Genomic DNA, 22719 nt, shown 5'->3' on the forward strand with positions numbered 1-22719 from the left:
TATTTTAGCATGTCCTTCTCTCCGCATTTCCTCCTTCTCTTCCGTTCCACAACTCCCCCACTCTCAGTTTCTAAAACACCTTGTCCACTCCCAGTGATCCTGGGGCCATTGGCCAAAGCAGGTGTTAACTTCCAAAATGCACTGTTCTTTGACCTGCCATAACTAACATAATATAGCAAGCCACACACATCGTTTTATGATACTGTGTTTTAAAAATTGTGAAGTAGAGGCTGGCGCCACGGCTCACTGGGCTAATCCTCCACCTTGCGGCGCCGGCACACCGGGTTCTAGTCCCGGGCGGGGAGCTGGATTCTGTCCCGGTTGCCCCTCTTCCAGGCCAGCTCTCTGCTGTGGCCAGGGAGTGCAGTGGAGGATGGCCCAAGTCCTTGGGCCCTGCACCCGCATGGGAGACCAGGATAAGCACCTGGCTCCTGCCATCGGATCAGCGCGCGCTGGCCGTGGCGGCCATTGGAGGGTGAACCAATGGCAAAGGAAGACCTTTCTCTCTGTCTCTCTCTCACTGTCCACTCTGCCTGTCAATAAAAAAAAAATTGTAAAGTAGAATGAGCATATAGTTCCCACTGGATTAGATACAGTCAATACAACATAGCATGTGGGGAGCAATTCGGACTAGACTGAGTTACTGGAATTAAGACTTATTCTATGCATCTGCTCTCCCACAATATGGCGCTGGGAGAGAAGTAAACAGCTTCTACCCAGCTGCCTCTCACCAACTTGACAAGCTGCAGGAGCTGCTCCTGATTGGAGGAGAGCGGCGTGCTCGGCGTGTGGGCAGCCGAGTTGGGATTGGTGGAGAGGACTATATAGGAGGAGAGAGACGGCATGGTGGTGTGGGTTGGTTGGAGAGTGCGTTGGAGAGTTCGCGGGGAAGTTCGTGGGGAAGTTCGTTACTTCGTTCTTTCTCATTTCTCTCTACTCATTCTTGCTTTGGGAGTTTGCTGTTTACTTATTCTTACTTTACTATAGAAAGGACTTGTAAAAAAAGGGAACAACAAGCGCCCGGTCCGGTGCGGCTCCTCCGCGTGCGGAGGAGCAGCAAGTGGTGCCGTGACTCGGATATGAAGCCCAGGCAGGGTTTAGTGTCGTTCCTCCATGAAGAGGGGGAGCGACATAATGGTGCCGTGACTCGGATATGAAGCCTAGGCAGGGCTTAGTGTCGTTCCTCCATGAAGAGGGGGAGCGACATAATGGTGCCGTGACTCGGATATGAAGCCCAGGCAGGGTTTAGTGTCGTTCCTCCATGAAGAGGGGGAGCGACAATAGCATGGTACATAACTCTATTACACGCCATCTTGAAATGTCTAATCAAAAAGCCTATGTGTCCATAACACCCAAAAGTAATTTGTCCTTTCTTGAAGTTTTGCAACAGTTTGGCAACTCCTCTGAATCTGAATTATATAAATCCCACACTCAGCTGGGCATTTTAAGGGCTACATATTTTAATACTTACGGTATTCCTGACTCATTTTGTAATCTTTAGCAAACGATTTCACCCAAGTTTTTGTCCTTTCCCTCAAGAACGATGAATTTGGTTTCATGGTCACAGCTTGCTGAAGGACACAGTCACATGCATGGTCCAAAGCAAGGCCATTTCTTAAAACAGCCTCCAACCCTGAGTCAAGGCATCCACCTTGGTTCCATTCCGGAAAGGAAGATACGAAGTTTCAAGAATAAACTTCACCTTGCTCTTTATCTCATTGGATCTGAATCTTGGCCACTTCCCTCTGCCTGGTTTTCAGGCTAACTCCAAGAAAAGCAAGGGTTTGGGTTTTTAAAGATGCACTTACGTGAGGTGTTCATGGGTCTTGTTTGCATGATTGTAAGGATGAGGGGTGCTGCTGGACTGGAAGGGGGAGCCGTGGTTGCTTTTAGCTTGTCATTTAGGATGCTAGTGTTTGTATGGATTTCAGTTGACATTTTTAATAATTAGGATCCTAATGAGTAGGAGGCCAGAAGGAAATAACAAAGCACATTTCCCTGAGTAGCTGTCCCTGTCTTCTGCGTTCAGGATCTGCCCAGACCTCCAGACCCTGCTTTCTCCACAGCCTGCTCCCTTCTGAGGTGCAGTGCAGAAGTTCACTCTCAGACTTCCCTGGGTTTGCAGGTTGAGACGCTGTCGGCCAGGCCATGGGCAATTAGGGCAGCTCAGTGCAATGCAGCATCCCTACCCCAGTGCACACAGGCTGTGAGCGGAGCCAGTTTCCCTTCCTGAGGCTGCTTCACTTTTCTTTTCAGGAATTCCAGAGGCAAGGATGCTCATGTCTAAAACTCTCCTAAACTGCCTGACTGAAAAAAATAAATAGCTAAGTGCGACATAAGCAGCACACCCAAGCAGGATAATTGGGATTGATGTGCTCTTTTAGAGGCACCAAATCCTCTTCCTCCCCTTTCTAGTCTCATTTCTCACCTGCTCATGTGGTGCCCACCTGTGGCTTGCTGGCATTGCCACTGCCTGCAGATGGGGAGATTTCCAAGTTCAGAATGAAGGCTTGGTCTTAGGTGGTGGAACTCTGTGGGATTTTGTGGAGTTATGGGAAGGAAGTAAGGACAGTATGTAGTCCCAGTTTGTGTCCCTGCTCCCTTGTTTATGTTCTCCACTGACTATTCCCACGCCCCCTCTCCAGATTTTTGCATGGCTTTTATAGCCTCTAGTAATTATATCAGCAGCATGGAGTCTATTTTTATCTCTTTTGAATGTGTGCAACATAAATGTCAAAAACCATAAAATCTCCGTTTAGCATGTACCTTGCATGCAAGGTTTTGAAAAGTGTGATGCAGCATTCAGAGAGATGTTCTGTTTTGAGGTCAGACAGTTGAAAAATGGAAAACTCCATTTCACCACTTAGCTGCATGAACTTTCAGTAAGTCCCTTGTCATCAGGAACCTTTAGCTTCTTCTGCCTTTCAGGGTGACCACCCAGCACCTAGATTAGTGCCTGGGATGTCCCCTTTTTCACAGCAGGTGCCCCAAAACTCCTAAGTTGTATATTTCATGTATAAATGCCATGACCTTTCAGTGCCTTTATGGCCCTTTACTCAACTTAGAAACAGAGTAAGAGTACAATTTTACTGGCTCAGCATGACTACTGTAAATTACCATAGGATTCAGTCACAAAATTTTTATGTGGGAGAATTATCCAGAAGTCACCATCACCAAAAACTGCCCTAATAATGATCATACCTGGCATTTATTAAGCACTTACTATGCTTAAGCTCCATATGCTTTGCCACCGCCCTGCAGAAACCATCGAGTGGATAGGTGTTACTGTATCTCCTGCTTAACCAAGGAGGCAGGTTAAAAGTTTTGCCAAACCTTACAAATTAATAATTTTAGAGGTCCAATTGAAGCAGTCTGACTGCAGAAGCCACAGGGAAATAAAATGTGAGAGGGAGAGGAGCATTCACAAAGCTGACCGGCTCTACTTCTAGCACCAGGTTCTTTCCTTTCTTTGCATTTCCTTTTTGGAGTTAGCCCCCTAGGGAGACCAAATGGGCAGTCCAAAGGGAGTGGAAAGCTGGAATCCCTTACTCAGCTAGCAGTTCAGGATCCTCATACTTGAAGGGAAAAAAATAGCCTCCGTGTGTGTGCTCAGGTGGTCTGGTGCTATGGCACATTTTTTTTTATGACTCATTAGTTTATCTTTAATTGAGCGTAGATTGGGAAGAGAATCTAGAGAATGGTGACAAAATGTGTTATCATCTAGTGGAAAGTTCTCTTCTGGTTGTGAATAATGAACAAGATGGGAGTAACTGGGAAATATGATAAAGAGTAATATTAAATACTAAAGAGTGTATTTGCTGGTAATAAACATGACCCAGTGACTGAAAAAAAGAACATATATAGGCATGCTAGACACATAAGAAATATAAGGCATTTTATAAGTTAATTAATAAGAACCAGTCATGTAAACATTCTCCACTTTCATCAGTTACCTATGAATTATCCCAGTTATGTATCCATTGCTACCACTATATCAAACAGCGGAGGCCAATGAAGTCAGACCCTGTGATTTGTGTGGTGGAGATGATTGCTGACCAGGTACATAGCAGCTGGAAAACGCTTGCATATAAAACAGAGCAGGGGCCTGAAGAGCTTAGGGTGTGACCTAAATTTCAAGAAGTATGATAACTTGTAAACACCATGGAGCTCCAACTTCCATCAAAGTTTAAAATCAGTTTTCTGAAATTCATAATTATTAAATTTATAAAGTCATCAAACAAACTCATATGTGGCAGTTTTTAAGAGAAGAAAAAAGTGAGAGTAGGTTGATTAACCATCATTAAAATGCCCTCAAATCTATTACTGTCACAGTAAACAACCCCAGGAACTGCATGGACAGATCCATATCTAACGAGCCCAGGCCTTGCACAAGATAGTGTTCTGCAAAAGCAGAGTCCTGAAGACAAAATTGGATTGCTTCTCTCCATTGACCAAGTAGCCAAGTTGTTGGGGGAAAGGAGAAATGAGGATGCAGAAAGAGAGGAAGGAAGGAGGAAATGAAGGCAGGGAAGTGAGAGAGGAGGGATGACTCAGTATCCCTTGGCTCCTGACATCGTGCTTATTTAGAAAAATGGGAGAAGTTGCTTCCCAGAATCTACTGCCAGCATCCTACGTATGCTTGAAAATGTTAATGCCCACCCAGTAGGTCACATGGTAGGTGTGTTCCAAAACAGGAGGATGGAACCTGAAATTCCCATGTGCAGTGGCCTGTATGGAAGTTAGAACTTGACTGTGTAAAAGTTAGCGCTTAATGTCAAGAAAATGAGCCCAGAAAAGAGGGAAGAAGGGAAGTCAGGCTGTATGTGGAGTCTCCCCTCATCTTACCTTCTCCGAAAAGTTGATGATGCAACAAATGCGATGAAAAAGCACAAGTATGAGGATATGTTTTAAATTCATTTTTAAACAGTTCAGTTTAACAATTTCCTGAGACAGCGAGACCATTGATGCAGCAGGGCTTGTATCAGTTAGAATTTGGAGATTTCCCCAGAGAGGGAAGTCCTAAGAGTACTGCCTGAAATGACAATGCATTTGCTATTCAGCTAAGGGTGTTTAGGAATTTTCTCTGGTTTGGATTTGTATTTCTAAAACTTTCTGTTTCCTCCTAAGACCAGAGAGGGTGCTTCGTGTTCTTCTGTGCATGATTAGGTGGCTTTGTTCTGTCTCTATTGGGTGTTGTGAAGCGGAAGCACTAGAGGGAGGAAGGGCAAGGTAGATTTTTTGCAACTGAGAGCAAAAGGTACCACCTGAGCATCTTCTACAAGGCTGGAGTGCTTCCTTTAGACCGATGTATGTCCCTAATCCGCTTAACTAAGCAGGTGAGGTGTTCATTAGCTAGGCTAGGTTTTCAAAGAGAGAGATAGGGAGAGCAAGAGGGGGAGAGAGAGAATGAATGTGGAAGAGTGAGAAGAACAAACAAGTCAAAGCATTTGTTCATACTGCAATCTACACATCAATTATCCCGCTGTGCTAATTACCACCTTTCCATACCCCAGGTACCTAAGCATTCACACTTACTCAGTCTTTCATGCTTCTGATCAAAAAAGGAAAAAAAAAAAGCGGAAGAAATGATAGAAGCAGAGGAAGATGAACCCAGAGGTGAAATGCATTCTTCCATCAAATTTCCTTTACATGTGAAAGTATAAATAAGAGGTCTTCTCTGTTTTGCCATTGTTGTTTTAGACAATTAAACATTTGCAAATGTTTTAATTGCAAAATATTACTTACTGTCAGGCTTCCAGGAGAGCTTCTACCCAGTCAGCCCTTGTTTTGATGCTTAAAAGAAGACAGAGAGGTGAGAATTGCTGCTCTTGCCTGAGATTTTGGGGCTGCGCCATTAGAATGAGATCAGATCATTAAAAAAGTCAGTGACTACTAATTATCAGGCTACTTTTCTGAGGCTATTCAAGAATTGGGCAGTGAGGAGCCGGAGAGCTACCTTTGTATCAAAACCATAGTGTTCCTGCTCACCGGCTGAACCGTCAGCTAACAATTAAACATTCTTTATTAGGATGAAATCTGGGCTTAGGTCCCCTGTTGGTTTGTGGTCTTCCGTGTCAGGGTGCTCATTTTCTCATTTCAGAGTGAAGTTGGATAAAAAGAAAACCTATTTCCTGTAGCTCATTTGATACCTGGTGGGGATGCTATTCAGGTGACAAGGATACAGGCATGAGGGGGAACAGCTGTGATTTACACACTCATTATCATTTGAATGAAAGTGCAGATAGGCCTGTTCAGGGGCCTGGGCATCACCTGGACAGCTTTCCTTCTGATCTTGATCCCATCTGAGAGGCCAGGTCCCCCTGACATCTTTAAATCCCCGACCCCCAGCTGGTGACACAGAGTTTGATGACAGTCAGCAGTCCTCTGAAGCTCCAAGCACAGATGCCATTCAGAATTGTGCTTCACACTGTTTTTTTCATTGTGTTCAGCCTTAATCAGGAATATATCCAAAAAAAGCTTAACTTGAATAATTTCTTTTGGTGCGTCTCCAGAAACCTGTTTGCCACTCGAAGTTTGTGTATAGTATTCTAAGGGGCCTCAGATTTTGTGTTCTTGAAGTTATGTGTATGCGTAGCTGCTTCCGCTTTCGAAACAGGACAACAACATGGGAAGAGCCACGAGTTATCCCATGTCATCCAAGTCTGAGCTTTTCTGACTGCCGGATCATATGAGCTCAGGACCACAGTGTGCGGTTCAGAATTTCAGAGTGGCAACACAGTATCAAGTTTGGATGAAAAGTCCCTCAGAGAAAAGTGTCTATGTGGCTTGTTTTAGTCTTTGCAAAGGATTTTCAGCTTCTTTGTTTTGCTACCTGGAATGGCTGCTCTCACTGGGACCTCACAAGCGTTTGATGTTCCTCAGTTGTGGGATGTGTGAATAATGTGGACAAAATTGTTTATGTCATCTGAAGAGTTCGGATCATGAGGCCTGTGCAGTACAAACTGCTGTGTGTGTGTGTGTGTGTGTGTGTTTTAAATACATTTTCAAGAAAGCTTGCTCTAGTTCAGGACAAGAATGCACAACAACCTTGAATAACTTAAACTGTTGTTTTTAACCTTGCCTTATCTCAGGCAGCCTGACAGTTTTGGTAGGGAGCGAAAAGTGAAAGGAATCTGTGAGAACAAATGCTGTGGTGTTTCATGATTTTAATTAGGTATTGTATTAAAGAGAAAAATATAATGAACACAAGCACATACACATTTTATTTCCCATCTAGCATTAACAGTTAAAGAAAACAATCACTATCAAATTACTTTGTTACAGTCCATAATTACAACTCAGGTTACGCTTAACTGTTATTAACAGAATGTACAGTAATATGTTCTGGCATCGTAATATGTTATTGTAGCATTATAATTAATCTTACAGGAAGTATAATAAATTTACAGTATCAGATTGAAGCAATACTGCATATAGATTTATTAATGCTTTTAATCAGTTCTGGCAAAATTAATTTTGCACTGATTGCTTACATTGGAATTTGCATATACTTAGTGAAAGTAATTTATTTTTTATGGATTCCTTTTTATTAAAATAGGGCATATGGCCCTTTAGCTACAAAACTTTGCTGATTCTTTAGCTAAAATCTTCCTAAACATTTAGAAATGCCACATATTTTCCATTTCAGACAATTCTCTTTCTTAAGATTTATTCTTAAACTATATTCTTTAGGACATTTTTCTTAATTCTCATCACAATAATCTGTATTTTGAAACTATAATACTTGTTTCCTTGTTGTTATTAGCCTATGTCTTTTCCCCTAAAGACATTAGTTTGGATAAAAATACAAGCCTTGAAAAATGTCTGTGTTGATAAGGCATTGCTTAAAAGTTTCATGTGTAAATTCCACATCATTGAAAAATAAATTTCGCAGTCTGAAAAGCCCAAAAAATGAAACAACTCAACAACACATGAGAATCTTACCATTATTTCTAGTGTAACTGTGTTTTAGTAGTCCAAAATGCTTTCTGTACCATGCAATATATCTGCACAAAACAAGCAAGTACAGATTTTTAGAAGAACTTAAACTGATATACGGATTGAGAAATAGTAATGGGGAAAATGCACCTTAAAGAGTCTTGAAACACACATGCGTTGTAAGGAAAGGTAAATTAGTCACAAAAAAATCAAAATATTTTTGTGAAACATATGTTTAATATATTTTAATTTATCAGGCAATTTGAAATTTTGAAAAAACATATCATGTGAATCTATATTTTACCTTTTGCAGAACTGGTAAATGAGGTGCCCAGTGGGTATTAAATCATTTTGCAAAAAAATTCAATGAATAAGGGAAGAGTGACTTCCTGTTCTTGTAAGTCTTATCAATATATTTGTGGACCTTGGCTTGACAATTTAGTGGGCATTATAATATATAGCTTTCTTTTCCTGTTATAGTGTCTTATATTGTGAAAATAATACCATTAGCTTATTATATAGATTCTGGGTAACTCTGACTCATTAAATATCTTGGTGTTGCCTGAATTGGGATTTTCTTCTTCACTAAAAGGCATTTCTACGTGTGTGTGTGTGTGTGTGTGTGTGTAATGGCCATTTTGGGCTCAATACCAAAATGATCTGTAAATGTTCTATGACTTTCACAAAAAAATTAAGAAAGTTGGGTCTTGGGGAGGGAGTTTGGCTTAGCAATTAGGACACACTTTGGATGCCTGCATCCTGTTGGTATGCCTGCATTCTCATCCTGGCTCTGCTCCCCAGTCCAGCTTCCTGCTAACACACACGATGGGAAGCAGCAGATAGTAGCTCAAGTCGTTGGGTGCCTACCATGCACATGGGAGACCCAGATTCAGTTCCCAACTCTCGGATTCAGCCTGTCTGAAGCCCAGTTTTTGTGGGCATTTAGGGAAAAAAAAAAAATAACAGTGGATGGAAGCTCTCTCTGTCTCTCTCTTTTTTTCTTTCTCTCTTAGATAAATAAAAAAGAATAGATAGCATTAAAATATCACTTAAAAAAAAAGATACAACTTTGCATCATATTTGAGTCTTCACCCCGGGAGACATCCATTTTAACTTAAGTATGGTCCCACCATCAAGGAAGATTTTGAACTCTGGAAGAGCAGTCTTTATCTGCCCCAACCTCTAACATTCCACTGTATCTTAATGAAACGGAGGTTCTGTTCCTTTTGCCCAGGACTTCTGATAAGTATTTGCAGACTGTGTAAACTTCTGAATAATAACTCTCAGTAAGGCAGGAGTCTTAAACATCTTAGTATCATTTGGTGCAGTATTATTCTGCTCTGTGAGATAATGTGTTATCAAGACTGCATAAGATAACTTTGGCCCAAGAATGGGTAAAATTCGAAGTTGCTTTCAAACTGCTCCGTTTCTGTGGGGTGTGGGTCACAGATTCTGCAGCTGTCAGCCAATAGATAATCTTGATGGGTAAAATGAAACTAGCAGAGAAAAAGGTGGCTTATGTCTGAAGCACTTAGGAAGGACTAAGTAAATTGTATTCACAAGAATTGGGGATTAAAAAATCTAGATGTATCTCTATACACCTAGACAGTGGCATCTTCCCCTGTCTGAGGAAGTCTCTTCATCACTTCAGAAAGTGAAAATTTAGGTTTTTTATTTTTATTTTTTGGGGGGAAAATGCCAGTGTGGTGGTTTCTTTTGTATATCCTATTCCTTGAAGCAAAATGAGGAGGAAGACTATGATCTGGCCTCTCTTTCCAGTGAGGCAGGAAGCCCACAGAAGTGACCAAACTGACCTGTGGGTCCAAGATGAAAGCCCTTTGGTGACCAAGATGAAGTCAGCAGCTCATTGTGACTGACTTTTGTCACTGCCAGGCTTAGGCCACCATGTGGCCAAGGTTAGCAAATTCCATTGCCTGAAAATAACAGAAGGTGGCAGGAAGGGGGAGTTGGCGCCTTGGAAGAAGCAATTGAAGCAAATAAGGAAGGGACCAAGTCTCTCTCTCTCTCTCTCTCATTCAGGAGTGAAGCTGAAGGAAGGGCAGAGAGGAAAAGGAAGAGGGGTCATTGAACTACTTTAGGAGTAAGCCTGAGGATAAGACTCGTATCCACACAGAGCGGTGTCTGTGAGGGACAGCTAGATTGTTCCAAGCATGGCTCATGCTGTTTGAGCAAACTTGCTATTTGTTACAAGCTGTTTGGGTGGCAAAAAGGGAAAAGTCTGGGTGAAATCTGCCTAGAAGAAGACATAGCCATAAGCCATGTCATCTAATCACCATCATTTAAACATTGTGGGGTTTAAGACTTCGATCCATCCATTTTTCTTTCTCTTACCTCTGTATTGTGACATTATTCTGTATAGTTCATTGACCTTGTTTCCAATTTACACCTCAGGACACTTTTGTAAGGTGAGACTTGACATTGATTTCATCTAGTAGTTGGCAGGGTAAAAGGTGTCTCCCCTCCCCCATTGCCACCCAGGCCAGCTCCTGTAGTAAAGTAGAACACATGGACAAAGCAGACCATACACGTGTGTGACTCAGTTGTTCCAGCTAAAAAATGGGATGAAGAGCATTATTTTATAGATATTTAGTGGTGGTTGGATGATTGCATTTTTTAAAAGAAATATATTATCAGTCAGGGAAAAAACACTGCACCCTGCTTGTAAGAAGTGAGGTTGAATAGCTATTCTGGAGATGATTCCACAAAATGGGTCAAGTATTCATCAAATAATCTAAATTTATTGAGTTGGCCTAACATTTCTCTCTGCCTATCAAGTGCCCTTCTGGAAGTTTACAAATACATGGGAATGAAACAACTTTCAATAAAACTATCAATTGTAGAAAGTGTAAAATATATCAAACCCCTGTGAAGTAAATCATTACAACATTTACAAGTATTCATGAGTTTGACATATGCAAAGCAGCCAATCTCTCAGGAGGATGGGGCCCAAGCTTTCTGAACCTTTGTACCTTTCATAGGCTGGTGAACAGCCCCAACATATAAATAGGTAGCCATTCAAAGTGCAAGCATTTTTGAAAGTTTAAAAGTCCACACAAGTTCTTTTACAAAAGAGTCCACCCTTTTATGTACCTTTAAAAACATTTAGCCACTTTATTCTTTTGTGTCTTTGAAGAGAAAAAAAATTAATAAAGTTGTGGGATCCTTTTGAATTTAGAAAATGTTGGCAATGTTGGAAAGAAAGACATTCAGCATTTCAAAGTTCTGGTGGGGAAGGAAAAAAAAGATTCTGAATAAAACAATTTTATGTGATTTTGCAGGTGGTTTGAGCTATCATTTTATGTGTACGTTTGTACCACTGCTCATTGGAATGTTCATATAATACTGACCTAATTATGCATAGAAAAAGATAAGCCATTTACTTGATTCATTTCTTCTTTTTAAATCAAGAAAGGAACAAAAAGGCTCCTATTTTCTGAAAGAAATTGTTCGCTTTTATTGCAGAAAAGTAGCAGCTTGTGCAGAGCTAGAACTGTAACAATTTTATATTCCAAAGGTTTTGTGTGTATTCGGTTAGTTACAGTAATTATACCCAATAACTGACAGCCAAAATCACGTAGGAGAAAGCAAAGGCTGTTTTCTCACACAGGCCCTGCTGCAGAACATCTGCTGAGAGATTTGCATATTAATTAACCCATATTAACTCTAATTATTCTGGGAAATTATCAAATAAATTGAATTTTCTAATTTTAACCTTTCTTTTACTTGACGCGTGTCGAGGCTGAGAGGACGCACCAGGCCGTCTCACCTGGGCAATGAGCAAAAGATCTTTTCTACCCCTTTTGCTCCTTTAGACCTGGGGCAGCCTGGGGAGCCTTTGTGTGCCTTGTGCTGTTTTGGCTTCTGTGCTTGGTAGGGTCTCCGTGCATTTGTTGAGAGAGGGAACATGTGTGCCTGTGAGCACAGATGGTGGATTTATACAGGGGTGAGGAAAGGTGGTACCTCACAACAGTTGAGCAAACCTTAAGTTTTTTTTTTTTTTTTTTCTTCCTCCCAGCCTGTTGTTTAGGCCTGAGCAAATAAATGGGAGTTTAATTCAATTAGAGCCTGGCTTTAGTCAGTGCCTCATGACAGAAATTATTCAATATTTTTCCCCTCACATTGTTTGGTTTACACATCACTGACTCCCTTCCTTTTGTACTCTGTTTAGAGTGGCCATAATGTGTTGAGCTTTTGTGTCTGCCATGTCACTGTCCCTTTCACCGTTGTCTGGTTTTGTCAATTGTGAGGTGCAGTGACGCTCTTTGGAAAACAGGCTCCTAAGAAGGGTGTTGCTATGTGAGGAGGGGTAGCTGCGGTTTTGAAGATACTACACGGTAAATCATTTCATTAGTCTCATAGATTGGGATCTCCTGCCAGTCGTTAAGAGAAACCCTTTGGGTAGCGCAGTGAAGTTTAGATGCCTTTCTCAGGTACCAGACGCAGCCAGAAAACACTAAGGTTTCCGAGATAAATTGGATCAAGGCAGTGCGAGGCATGGGACTCCACTGCACAATCTCCTTTCAGGCATTTCTGTGGAGTTATGGGTGAGATTCGTGGAGATCAGAATTTCTGCATGTGATCAAGTTTGTAATACTTTAAGCCATAGTGATCAGGAGAAAGCTACTGATGAAATCCCCACCAGAGCAAAATCTACTCTTTCCACCTTATGTATAGTGAGCCACACCTCTTTGAAGGATCTTGGACTCTATTTCTCCCTCCATGATTTCACTGCCCTCCCCACCCCCAACTAAGATCTATTAAGGTGATGCACACCTCATGCTGCCTTAAAGGGAACTGTTTTCCTCCAGAAGAGCTGTTCTTTCCCATTATTTCAGCTGATGGGCTAGAAGCATTGCGGCAGCCCTATGTACCATTATTTATATCCAAGAATTATTATTGACATCAGTAAACTGCAGAAACCAAGAAAGTCCCCAAACAGGTCTGTCGGACTGACAAATATTTGAAAACAGTTATTTTTATGGACAGGCTAGAACCACAGTGTCCTTTTTCATGGAAGCATGGAGCCTTTTGCAGAAAAAAATATTTCTTTAAGAGACAAGCTGTTGTTACTTCAAAAGTATGAGTTCTTGAGGAGGGTTTGGGGGGCATGAAGTTCCAATTCTGTGGGGCCACCATAGCTAAAAGTGTCAATCAGTGAGTATGCTTTAGAAAAATGTACAGTTACACATGAAGCTTAGAGCTGGGGTAATTGTAAAACAATTAGGAAAAATTGTTATAGCTTGTCTATTTTGTGTGTTTTTTTTTTTATAAAACATTCCAGTGTATCCTGGTAGTAACTGACTTTACACCTTTTATGGGCTTTGAAAGTTGTGTAACCTTTTCAGAGGGAGGTGATAGCCACAATATCTGTTTACACAAGGACACATTTCCCCTTTCTTTATATTCCGTTGATTCAAGGTTTTATTTCCAAGGTCTTATTACTATAAAACTTAGAGTTAGACAAGCTCTGCCCTCATGTCAGATAAAAAATACCAAAACAATTTTGATGACTTGGAAGCTTATTATTTCATACTTCCAGGTCTTAAATAAATTACAGTTATTTTCAGATTCCTCTTGAATATCCTTCAGGCATGATAATGAGCATATTTTTCTGTATAGCCTCTTAATACTTTCTTTGTGATGATTGATATAAAGAAAGTCATTGAATGATCATGGGTTCCAATAATTAGAGACTCTTCTAACATCTTTTTTTTTTCCTTTTGACATATTGTTGGGAAACATATATTCCCTTGATGTATTTAATAAAGCATTGTGGGATTGTTGGCAAATAGACACACAATGTTTAAAAAAGTATCTGTGGATAGCAATTGTGTGGGGATCCTCCCTCAGCACTCCATCACACTGGACTTGCTGATGAAGGCGCTGTTAAACATTTTCAGCCATCAGAGGGAATTATTGACTTGTGTTCTGGAGTCTAGATTAGCTAAGTATTACATCCTTGGCGTGTAAATATCTTATAGACAGAGACAGAAAGTGAAGCTGCAACAAATTTTCTAAAGGATAGAAATTGCAACTACAAAAACTGCCTGAGTAAAGAGAGGTGGGGAGCAAGTGTGTTTGAAACATCAATACAATGACCACTTTCCTCTGGGAGGAGTTAAGTAAGGTAATCAAAACCATTATGAGTCCTAGATATACAGGAAAACCTGAATATGTTTACTTTGGAAAGAAACAAACAGATGTCAAATCTTTGGGAAAGCAAAAATTTCACTTAGAACATTGTGACCTTGAACAATAACTGAATTTACTGTTACAAATTCTCCCACCAATATCTGCTGTTGGGCCCTTGCTTTTTTTTTTTTTTTTTTTTTACTTGCAATTATTTTAGTATTTTCCATGCTAAGGAAGAGATTGGGAAGGAAAATTATATAACTCAGATGCTATTACCTGTAAGTGGGTACTTATCCAGAGTATCCACAAATTCATGGGAATTTGACACTCCCACCTTTTTAAAAATGATTACCACACTGGAATTTGGAAACCTCTCTCAGTTTCAAGAGAAGCTGCTAGAAATTCCAGAGGGGTGAGCTGTTGCCATCTTCTCAAGATGCTCCTGGGACCAGGAAGCTAGGGCAGTGTTGGAACTGGCCTCTCTCAACTGGAACCATGGCAGTGCAGAAAGTCCCCTGTCATTTCACTTAATATGCATATTTTTTACATAGCTAATCTGAAATGGAAACATTTTTATCCCTATACTCAAAACTGCTTTTGTTTTATCAGCTGACATTTTACAACTCATTAATTTATAATGCGGGTTTAATGCCTTTGAATGTTCCTGGGATAAAAAATTAAAGTGACCAAGCTACTTTGTAGAAAGGCTGACTGTAGTATGTTAATACTAATTCATTTATAACCATGTTTCCTACTGGATAGCATATTCTATCTGAATATTTCAAACTGGCATGGGCCCTTCTTTCTAGTATTAATTCATCTTGCATCCCCAAATGATAGTGAAGTTGTTCTCATTTTTAAATCAAGAAATTAAGGTTCCAGTGTTTCAGTGGCACATGCTAAAATGCAGAAGAAAATCTGTTGGAATTTGTCTTTGCCTTGTTTTCCTTGACACTGGGCCCCCATTTTTAAACAAGGATTTGAACCTTGAATTTAGTTCTGTGATCTTTACCCACCCAAGTGCAGAGGTAACAAGTTAACTGTGATAAAGAAGGGGTGTCGATGATCCATCTTCCCTGGAAAAACAAGAGCCGCTGGATAAAAATTCTTGAAACAGAGCCACATCCTGTCCTCAGAAGCACATCCCTAGAAAGCAAAATTTGTGGGGAAGAAGAGGGAGGAATCAAGGCTAAGGTCCAGGTGAGAAGTCTTAGAAGGCCCTCCCAGCACTCACTGCACACAGACATTCTAAGGAAGCAGCCCAACAAGGTCTGCAACCTCACTGACTCAAGCATAAATGATCTGCAAGCATCTAAGCATAAGAGACTTAGGAAACCAAATGACTCATACAATTTCAAAGGGCTTCCTTTAAACTTCAAGGCATATTATCAGCAGAGAATTTTTGTTTACCATTTTCTTTTTTAATAAGAGAGGCAAAGAGAGAGAGAGAGAGAGAGAGGAGAGGAGAGGAAGCTCCCATCTACTGGTTCACTCCCCAAATGCCTGTAACAGCTAGGGCTAAACTGGGACTGGAGCCAGGAACACAAGTCTCCCAAGTGGCAGGAACCCAATTACATGAGCCGTCACCACTGTCTTGCCAGGTCTGCACTGGTGAGAAGCTCAAGTCCGGAGTCGGAGCTGGGAATCAGACCCAGGATGGGCACCTTAACCATTAGGCTAAATGCCTGCGCCAACAGAAACATTTCAAAAAATGAGGGCTGCCTTATGTTTGAGTTAAAGAGTTAAGTTTTTGTGTCCCATCATGAGCTCCAACTTGAGGACACTTCTGAAAATAGAGATTTAAACGAGGGACCACCACCAAAATTGTGACTGATGCGTATTGCTGCCTCATAACGTAGCGACATACAGAAAACACTGCTGCTGTGGTCACATTGGTATTACTGTTTCAGTGCTCATAGCAGTCCATCACCTGGCATCGTGTTTTGATACTTCACCAGGTGCCACAGCACATACAGTTTTCACAGGCTCCTGTGACAACCTTGTATGCAGGGAATCCATTATTAATATTTTTGCCCATTTGTACCAAGTTTCCTTGGGTGATGGGCCAGGGCCGCACAGCTGGTTACATGTTGGTGCTGGGAGAAGAAGGCAACTCTTCAAGCTCGTAATTCTGTGAACTGCCTCTTTATTTCTATTGTTTCCAAACTATTGCAGGAAACATGGGTGTATTGTTAGATGCTGGTAATTGATCAAATTGGTAGGCTTCTATAACTCAAATTAAGGGGATCCATGAAAGTAACAATCATCAAAACAATTTAAAATTAAACAACAATCTCCACTTTGTGGCATGAAAATCCCAAAAAGTCCCAGGGATTTCCCTTCCCTTGCTCTGAACATGTGGAGTTTAAATTTAGATTGCCTTCTTCTCTGGGAATTTGTAGTATTGTGTGTTTTCCGTCATAGCCTGAAGACATGGTTTCTGGGGCTGGCTTTGCCACCAACTGGCCCTGTAGCCTTTAACAACTCATTTGACCTCACTGTGCCTGTGTTACCTCCTTGGTAACAGAAGAAGAGTTGACTGCAATTGTCCCTCTAGCACCACCTTTTTACAATTGTTTTTTCTCCAAATAGACTGCAAACTTTCTCAGGTGAGCATCACACCTGGTTCTCTCTTCTGGATTCGGTGCATTTTAGGTATTTAATGAATGTGTGACGATGGTGTTGAAAGACTTATTGGCACACTTAACTTGAGTGGAGTTATGGGAAATCGTTATTGACCGTCCTATGAGCAATTAACTGTCTATAATCTGCATATGTAATTTTCCTTTACATCGATACAACTTCTGCTTCTGGTGAAGAGGAAGTATTGCCCCTTTGCATCAGTTCTTTTGCATATTCATGCATTAGCAACTGATATCTTATTTGTACTGCAACTGACAGAATAATGTAGAGAAAGCATATAAGTAGGAAAAGGGGTTAGTTAGGTAACATTGTATAGGGCATCTTCAAAACAACAGTTCTGGTATTTCAAATGTCAAGCTAATTATCAGCAATGTTTAAATGCTATAATAGGCCATTTTTGCAAATACTGAAATCTTCCGGCAGGTATGGACACTACAAAAATGTCACGGTTTGCCACCATTCTGTCACCAGAATACAAAAATCTGAAAATAAGAATTAGATCTATAGGCAATAAAGAGAAACCATTATTTGTTTTGCATTTGACTATAAAATTAATTGTCATAGTGATACAATTTAGAGTATTGTTTGCTTGGAAGGAAGAATAGGAAGATTTCATATAATGTAATCCAATGAAGTGAAAATAATGCTTATTATAGATAAACTATGAAGCCTTTTAAATACAGGCTTTTAGTAATGCATATTCAGATATATCTTTCCAGGCCCATTTGCTATAAAGCAAATTTAAGGATCTGCTTTATACCCTTTGGTAACCCCATATTACACATACAGTTTTAGAGAAAATGAAACTTTAATATGATTCCACATAAAATGGTGAGCCATGCCAATAATTCATATGCACTTCATATGCAAATAGTTTTATCTTATCCATCAATTATCATGTAAACATGGTATCACATGGCAAATTTCCCTGTAATACAGTACAGTACCTGTATATAATTATGGGTGCATTTTGCCAATGCAACTGTTACACAGAATTGTAATTAATTCCTCTGAAGATTGCTGTGAGAGTTTTGGATACTGATGCTGTTTTTGGACATTTATTACTGCTCTTTAGTTGGCTTTTTGCTGTGCCTCAGAGACAGATGTAAAATTAGTGTCTATTTTGAGCCAGCAAACAGTACATCTCTCCTCTTGTTTATTGAATTGCAAAAAGGAATTCTTTAGGCTCCCACTTCTTTGTGGTTTTGAAGTAACAGTCTGTTTTCATGCCAGCCATGTAGCTCCAATATGAGTATAAAACTTTGCTGAAATTCATGTCAGGGCGGGGGTTGACCTAATGTAAGGATTACGTAGAACTTTGCTACATTATGTGGGAGGTTCTAAGCTTTTGGATACTGCATTAAAAAGTATGCATCGTAAATTCAAAATTAGGCACTGGTCTAATGTGCTCTGCCCAGTGACCCTCAGTTAACACCCGTATATGTTGGTTGTTATGCAAAACTGAGTATCTTCTCTGCAAATACAAAGCCGTGATATGTTGCTAAGATCTCTTAGGCCAATGGTGATAATGGTGGCAAAGGATCAAAACAAGAACAAATGGGAACATGAGCCCATTTTTATGTCATAATGTAAATGGAGTTAAACTCATCATGGATTGGTTGTGGAAATTTCCCCAACACTTACGCTAGGCAAACTACTGACTGGATTTGGGAGGAAAACTTAAAGGAAAATCCTGGGGATTTAGAAGTAGGGGTGTGGGGTGGGGAAGCAGTGTCCCCATCACTGGATTTAATTTTGATTGCCAGAGGTCAGCCAGCAAGAGCAGAATGCAGCACTCTCATTTGAATTCGGATATAAAACTCAAGTTCCTTGTGAATTGCTCTACCTGGACCAACTAAACAGGGTGGCTGGGAGACACCTCAGTGTAACGGCTTATGGGAATGGATATCCTAGTTAATGCAGCCCTGGAAAAGATGGCAGACTGCTTCTGTAAGTGAACTTGACAGCAGTTATTTATTTGGTTTAAAAGTATTTACTACTATTTGTGAGCACGAACCCTAAAGGTTGTGAAGTATTGTTGGCCTGTGAAGGTGATGGATGCTGTACTCCTGACCCTATATGGTGAGACATGACTTCATTGCTTGTTTAGATTGTTCTGATATTTGGGACTCCTCAAGGGCTGTTCATAAATCATTTATCTTTTTTTTTTTTTGCACAAGAAAATATTTCAATTGTATTGCTGCAGGAACACTCACGTGTCACATGGGATATTGTGGTCCATGCAGAAAAAAACCTTAAAAGGCATGTTTTTTTTTTTTTTTTCCAGGATAAAGGCCTTTTAATGCCTGTCCAGCCTTAGATAATTTTATTCACTCCTTCTGGACCTTTCTTTATTCCTCCTGTGCCCAGAGATCAGTTTTTAGGAGGTGGGTTGAAAGCTTCCCAGGCCTTAGGAGCTTTTGTTGTCACACCCCCACTCCCCCACCCCACTCTCAGTGTTCGGAAAATTTGTAAAGAATCTTCTGCTTGTTGCTAAGAAATGGTTAAATCTCAGTCACCAGGAAAAAAAAAAAAAGCAGCACATTATTGATTGTACTAAGGTATATCTGGACCACACAGCTAGAGCAGAGATGTTAGAATATCTCTCTTTTTGTAGATCTGAGGGCATTACCCAGCCTGAACTTGCCTAAGCCCTTGTGGTCGCACCTCTTGAAAAGGTTTTGTTTCCCCCGTCAATTGGTATTCAAACCAGGTCAGCAGATTCTGTTTGCCCGGCTCCGCTGCCGTTTTCATTTTAATTTGCACCTGTTGTGCAGTTGTTCGGAAGGCAAGTGCAGACCCGCGGATTATACAAAGATCATATTATGAGCAGATATGCACGGTGTAATCTTTTTGTCCCCAGCCTCACATGACAAAAAAAATCTCTCTCTTTTTGTTCCTTTTTTACTCCCTGGGAACCTGTCAAAGCAAACAGATATGACTGACTAAAATTTGTAACTAGACATGTTTCCAGAATTCTCCAAAAGCATTATGAACCTGACACACAATCCTTTTCATTTTTTTCCTCCTTTTCTGCCACTTTTGTATAATCCGATAGCTGGCAAGAGCCACTTGAGATAGCTCAGTTGATAACTTAGCGGAGGATTGCTTTATTAGGCGCAGAGAAATCAAAATGAACCTGAAAATTGTTTGCGCTTTTTTTTCCACGGGCTTTTTTTTTTTTTTTTTCTTTCTCTCTCTCCCTCTTGTTCCCATGATGTCATGGTTCTAACTTGTTTTTTTGTGTGTGTTTCTGGAGAGTTGGGTTAACAGTTCTTGGCAATCCTGTGTGTGCGTAACGGCTGGTGTGTTTCTCTAGCTGAGCTAATGCCCCGTGTTTATTACTCTAATCTTTCTTGTCTGGTGGTAAAGTGGACAATTTATGTACTAGCATGTAGGCCGAGAGCCTGTGAGGGCTGACTAATTCAGAAACAGCCACCTTCAATTGAGTTCACAGACCTTATTTACAGGCTGTCTATTTTAAGAAAAGCTACTGAGCATTGCTGGGACTGAGGGCTGCAAAAGCAACCCGCCGGTTTCTTGTGAGTTATTTTAACATTTGTGTTGCTCTTGCCTGTGTCACTTTGAAATCTTCTGTAATTATGGCACTATGAAGACAGCTCAATAGTAGTATTAATGGCCCAGAAGATATGGCTTTTCCTCATTTTCTGCTTAAAAGATTGGGATATAAATGGCCTTAGCACATGACGGTTGACGTAGAAGCAAGAGTGAACATTTCTGATTGAGCAGGTTTGTGTATGTGTTCATGGATTTGGATAAATAGATGGACATTGTGTGTGTGTGTGTGTGTGTCTACTATTTCTAGCAGTGAAACCACAATTAATATAGTGAAGGCATCTTGTATTTGTGGTACAACATTATATAGTAAACACTTCATGTCACTAGGCTAATAAAATTGTCCATTGTAGCTCCACGTCGTAAGTGTTTGTAGAGTATTGAAAGTGCATATTACAATTTGGCTCTTTCATTTGCAATATAAGCATATTTTGAGTGTCTGCACCTCTGTTGCTTTTTAAAATTTTCCATCTTTTTTAAGTAAAAAGTATTTAAAATCACAAAAAGCACCCAGCTGTAATTGAGTAAGAATAAAAATGCTAAAACCTGAAGGATATTAATTATATTTTCCTGACATGGTTGAGTAATTCAGTTATGAAAATATTAATTATTTTTCATTTACCGAAACAATTGGGGGGGCCTGATATTTTCCAACAGTGTTTAGACAGTGTACGTTTTGTGTTTCTTCTACAGTGGTGAACTATGACAATGTAGTGGACACAGGTTCTGAAACAGACGAGGAGGACAAGCTTCACATCGCTGAGGATGACGGTATTGCTAACCCCCTGGACCAGGAGACAAGTCCAGTTAACGTGCCCAACCATGAGTCCTCCCCACACGTGAGCCAAGCTCTGTTGCCAAGAGAGGAAGAGGAAGATGAGATAAGGGAGGGTGGAGTGGAACATCCCTGGCACAGCAGTGAGATTCTGCAAGCCTCTGTCGATGGCCCAGGTAAGCGTGGAAGTGAATTAGCCCCTTCCTGTGTGTGCCGTCTCCACCTGATGTGTTCTACCTACTGGGACCTCCGCAATGAAATAATTAAAATATTTCTTCCCATCACCCTTGCAGAATAGAGATACCAAAGCTGGTGACAGATTATGAAGTGATAGTAGTATTATCACATTACAGCACTTACATCTTAGGAAGGGATTATATTTCAGTTTTGATGCAAGTTGAGTATGAACTAGACTTTCAACACATAACATGAAGTATTTGCACCACATTTACAGTGTGCAAATTATATAACATGATCAAGATCTATACTTCCATGATAGAAAAATGTAAGCAAATATAAAAACTCACAACATATGCTTATTTTATGGTACTGTTTTGTGTGGACATTATGTAGCTGTCAGTTTAATGCAGCTTCAGTGTCTGTCTGACACCTCCTATTGTAATTCAACCATCTAATCATCCCCTTTTGTTAAGTGTGAATGTGATTTCACACTTTTACCTGGTCAGGTAGCTTTCTTATTATTTAACAGTTAAGCACTTGATAATGATTCCTGCTGTTTGGTGGGATTCTCAAGGGAAGTAAAAAAAAAAAAAATCCATGGCCAAGTATAATAAAAATAAGAGAAACTATGTTCAGACTAAAACTTCAGAGGCCACTGTGCCAATAGAAATGTGCTGTTCTGAAAGTCACTTGTAATAGAACAACACTGTGGAGTGAAGTGTTTCATGGAATCCAAGAACTCTCCTTCCTGTAAGCTTCTCCGTTCCTGTTACCTTGGTAAGAGGGCTTGTAAAAATCCTTTTAAAATCTCCCCTCTAATTCAGACCTACATGTCGCCTTAATCTGTAGTCCCAGGACCCAATGATGCCAACATTGTTTCCTTCTGACAACATAAATAGCAATGGCATTTTTATAAATAGGTGAGGTGGGTGGGAAGGAGTCTACCTTTATGCTATTGTGATGTCGTGGGCTATAAAATAGTGAGCCTAGGCAGAGTGGTCGCTCGGTACATGGGAAGGAGGATAATAAAAGCACTTCCACCACTAAAGAAAATTGAACGTGAAAGAAAAAGAGAGAAAGAAAAAAGACCGATGGCAGTTTGAGTGGAGTGTGTTTGTTTTCCGTTTTCCTAACATACCGTGCCAAGTTTTGTACTCTTTCTGTTTCCAATTTTGCTTTCGGTGAAGGTTTCTCGAATCTCAGCAATCCCACACATAAACATTTATCGTTATATCCATTAAGACTTAGGGTTTTAGATTTTCAACTATGAGGGAGAACTCAGCCAAAGATGCTTGAAAGATAAATACGTTTAATTAGGGGCAGAGGATGATCATTAAAGGAAGTCTGACTGCTGCAGAAGTCATTAACAATCTTAAATGAAATTTTTATTTTTATGATAGCCATTTACATGTATAATAAGAGCCAATGATTCTTGGGAGCAGTGTGACAGAAAC

General features: G+C 40.3%; 1 protein-coding gene across 11 annotated transcripts in view; it reads left to right on the plus strand.

Annotated features, from left to right (window-relative positions):
* ZEB2 (zinc finger E-box binding homeobox 2) overlaps positions 1-22719 on the plus strand; it is a 132546-nt gene that overhangs the window by 69708 nt on the left and 40119 nt on the right. For 9 of the 11 annotated variants that reach the window (XM_070070969.1, XM_051848719.2, XM_051848720.2 and 6 more), the window contains exon 3: positions 21004-21261. In XM_070070969.1, coding sequence (XP_069927070.1) covers positions 21004-21261 — 258 coding nt within the window. Of the gene's footprint in view, positions 1-5570; positions 5617-18568; positions 18685-21003; positions 21262-22719 lie in introns of those variants that run through there. The other 2 variants (XM_070070968.1, XM_051848722.2) reach the window with 2 other exon arrangements.

This window comes from Oryctolagus cuniculus, chromosome 3 (assembly GCF_964237555.1).
Source record: "Oryctolagus cuniculus chromosome 3, mOryCun1.1, whole genome shotgun sequence".
NCBI classification, from domain to species: Eukaryota; Metazoa; Chordata; class Mammalia; order Lagomorpha; family Leporidae; genus Oryctolagus; species Oryctolagus cuniculus.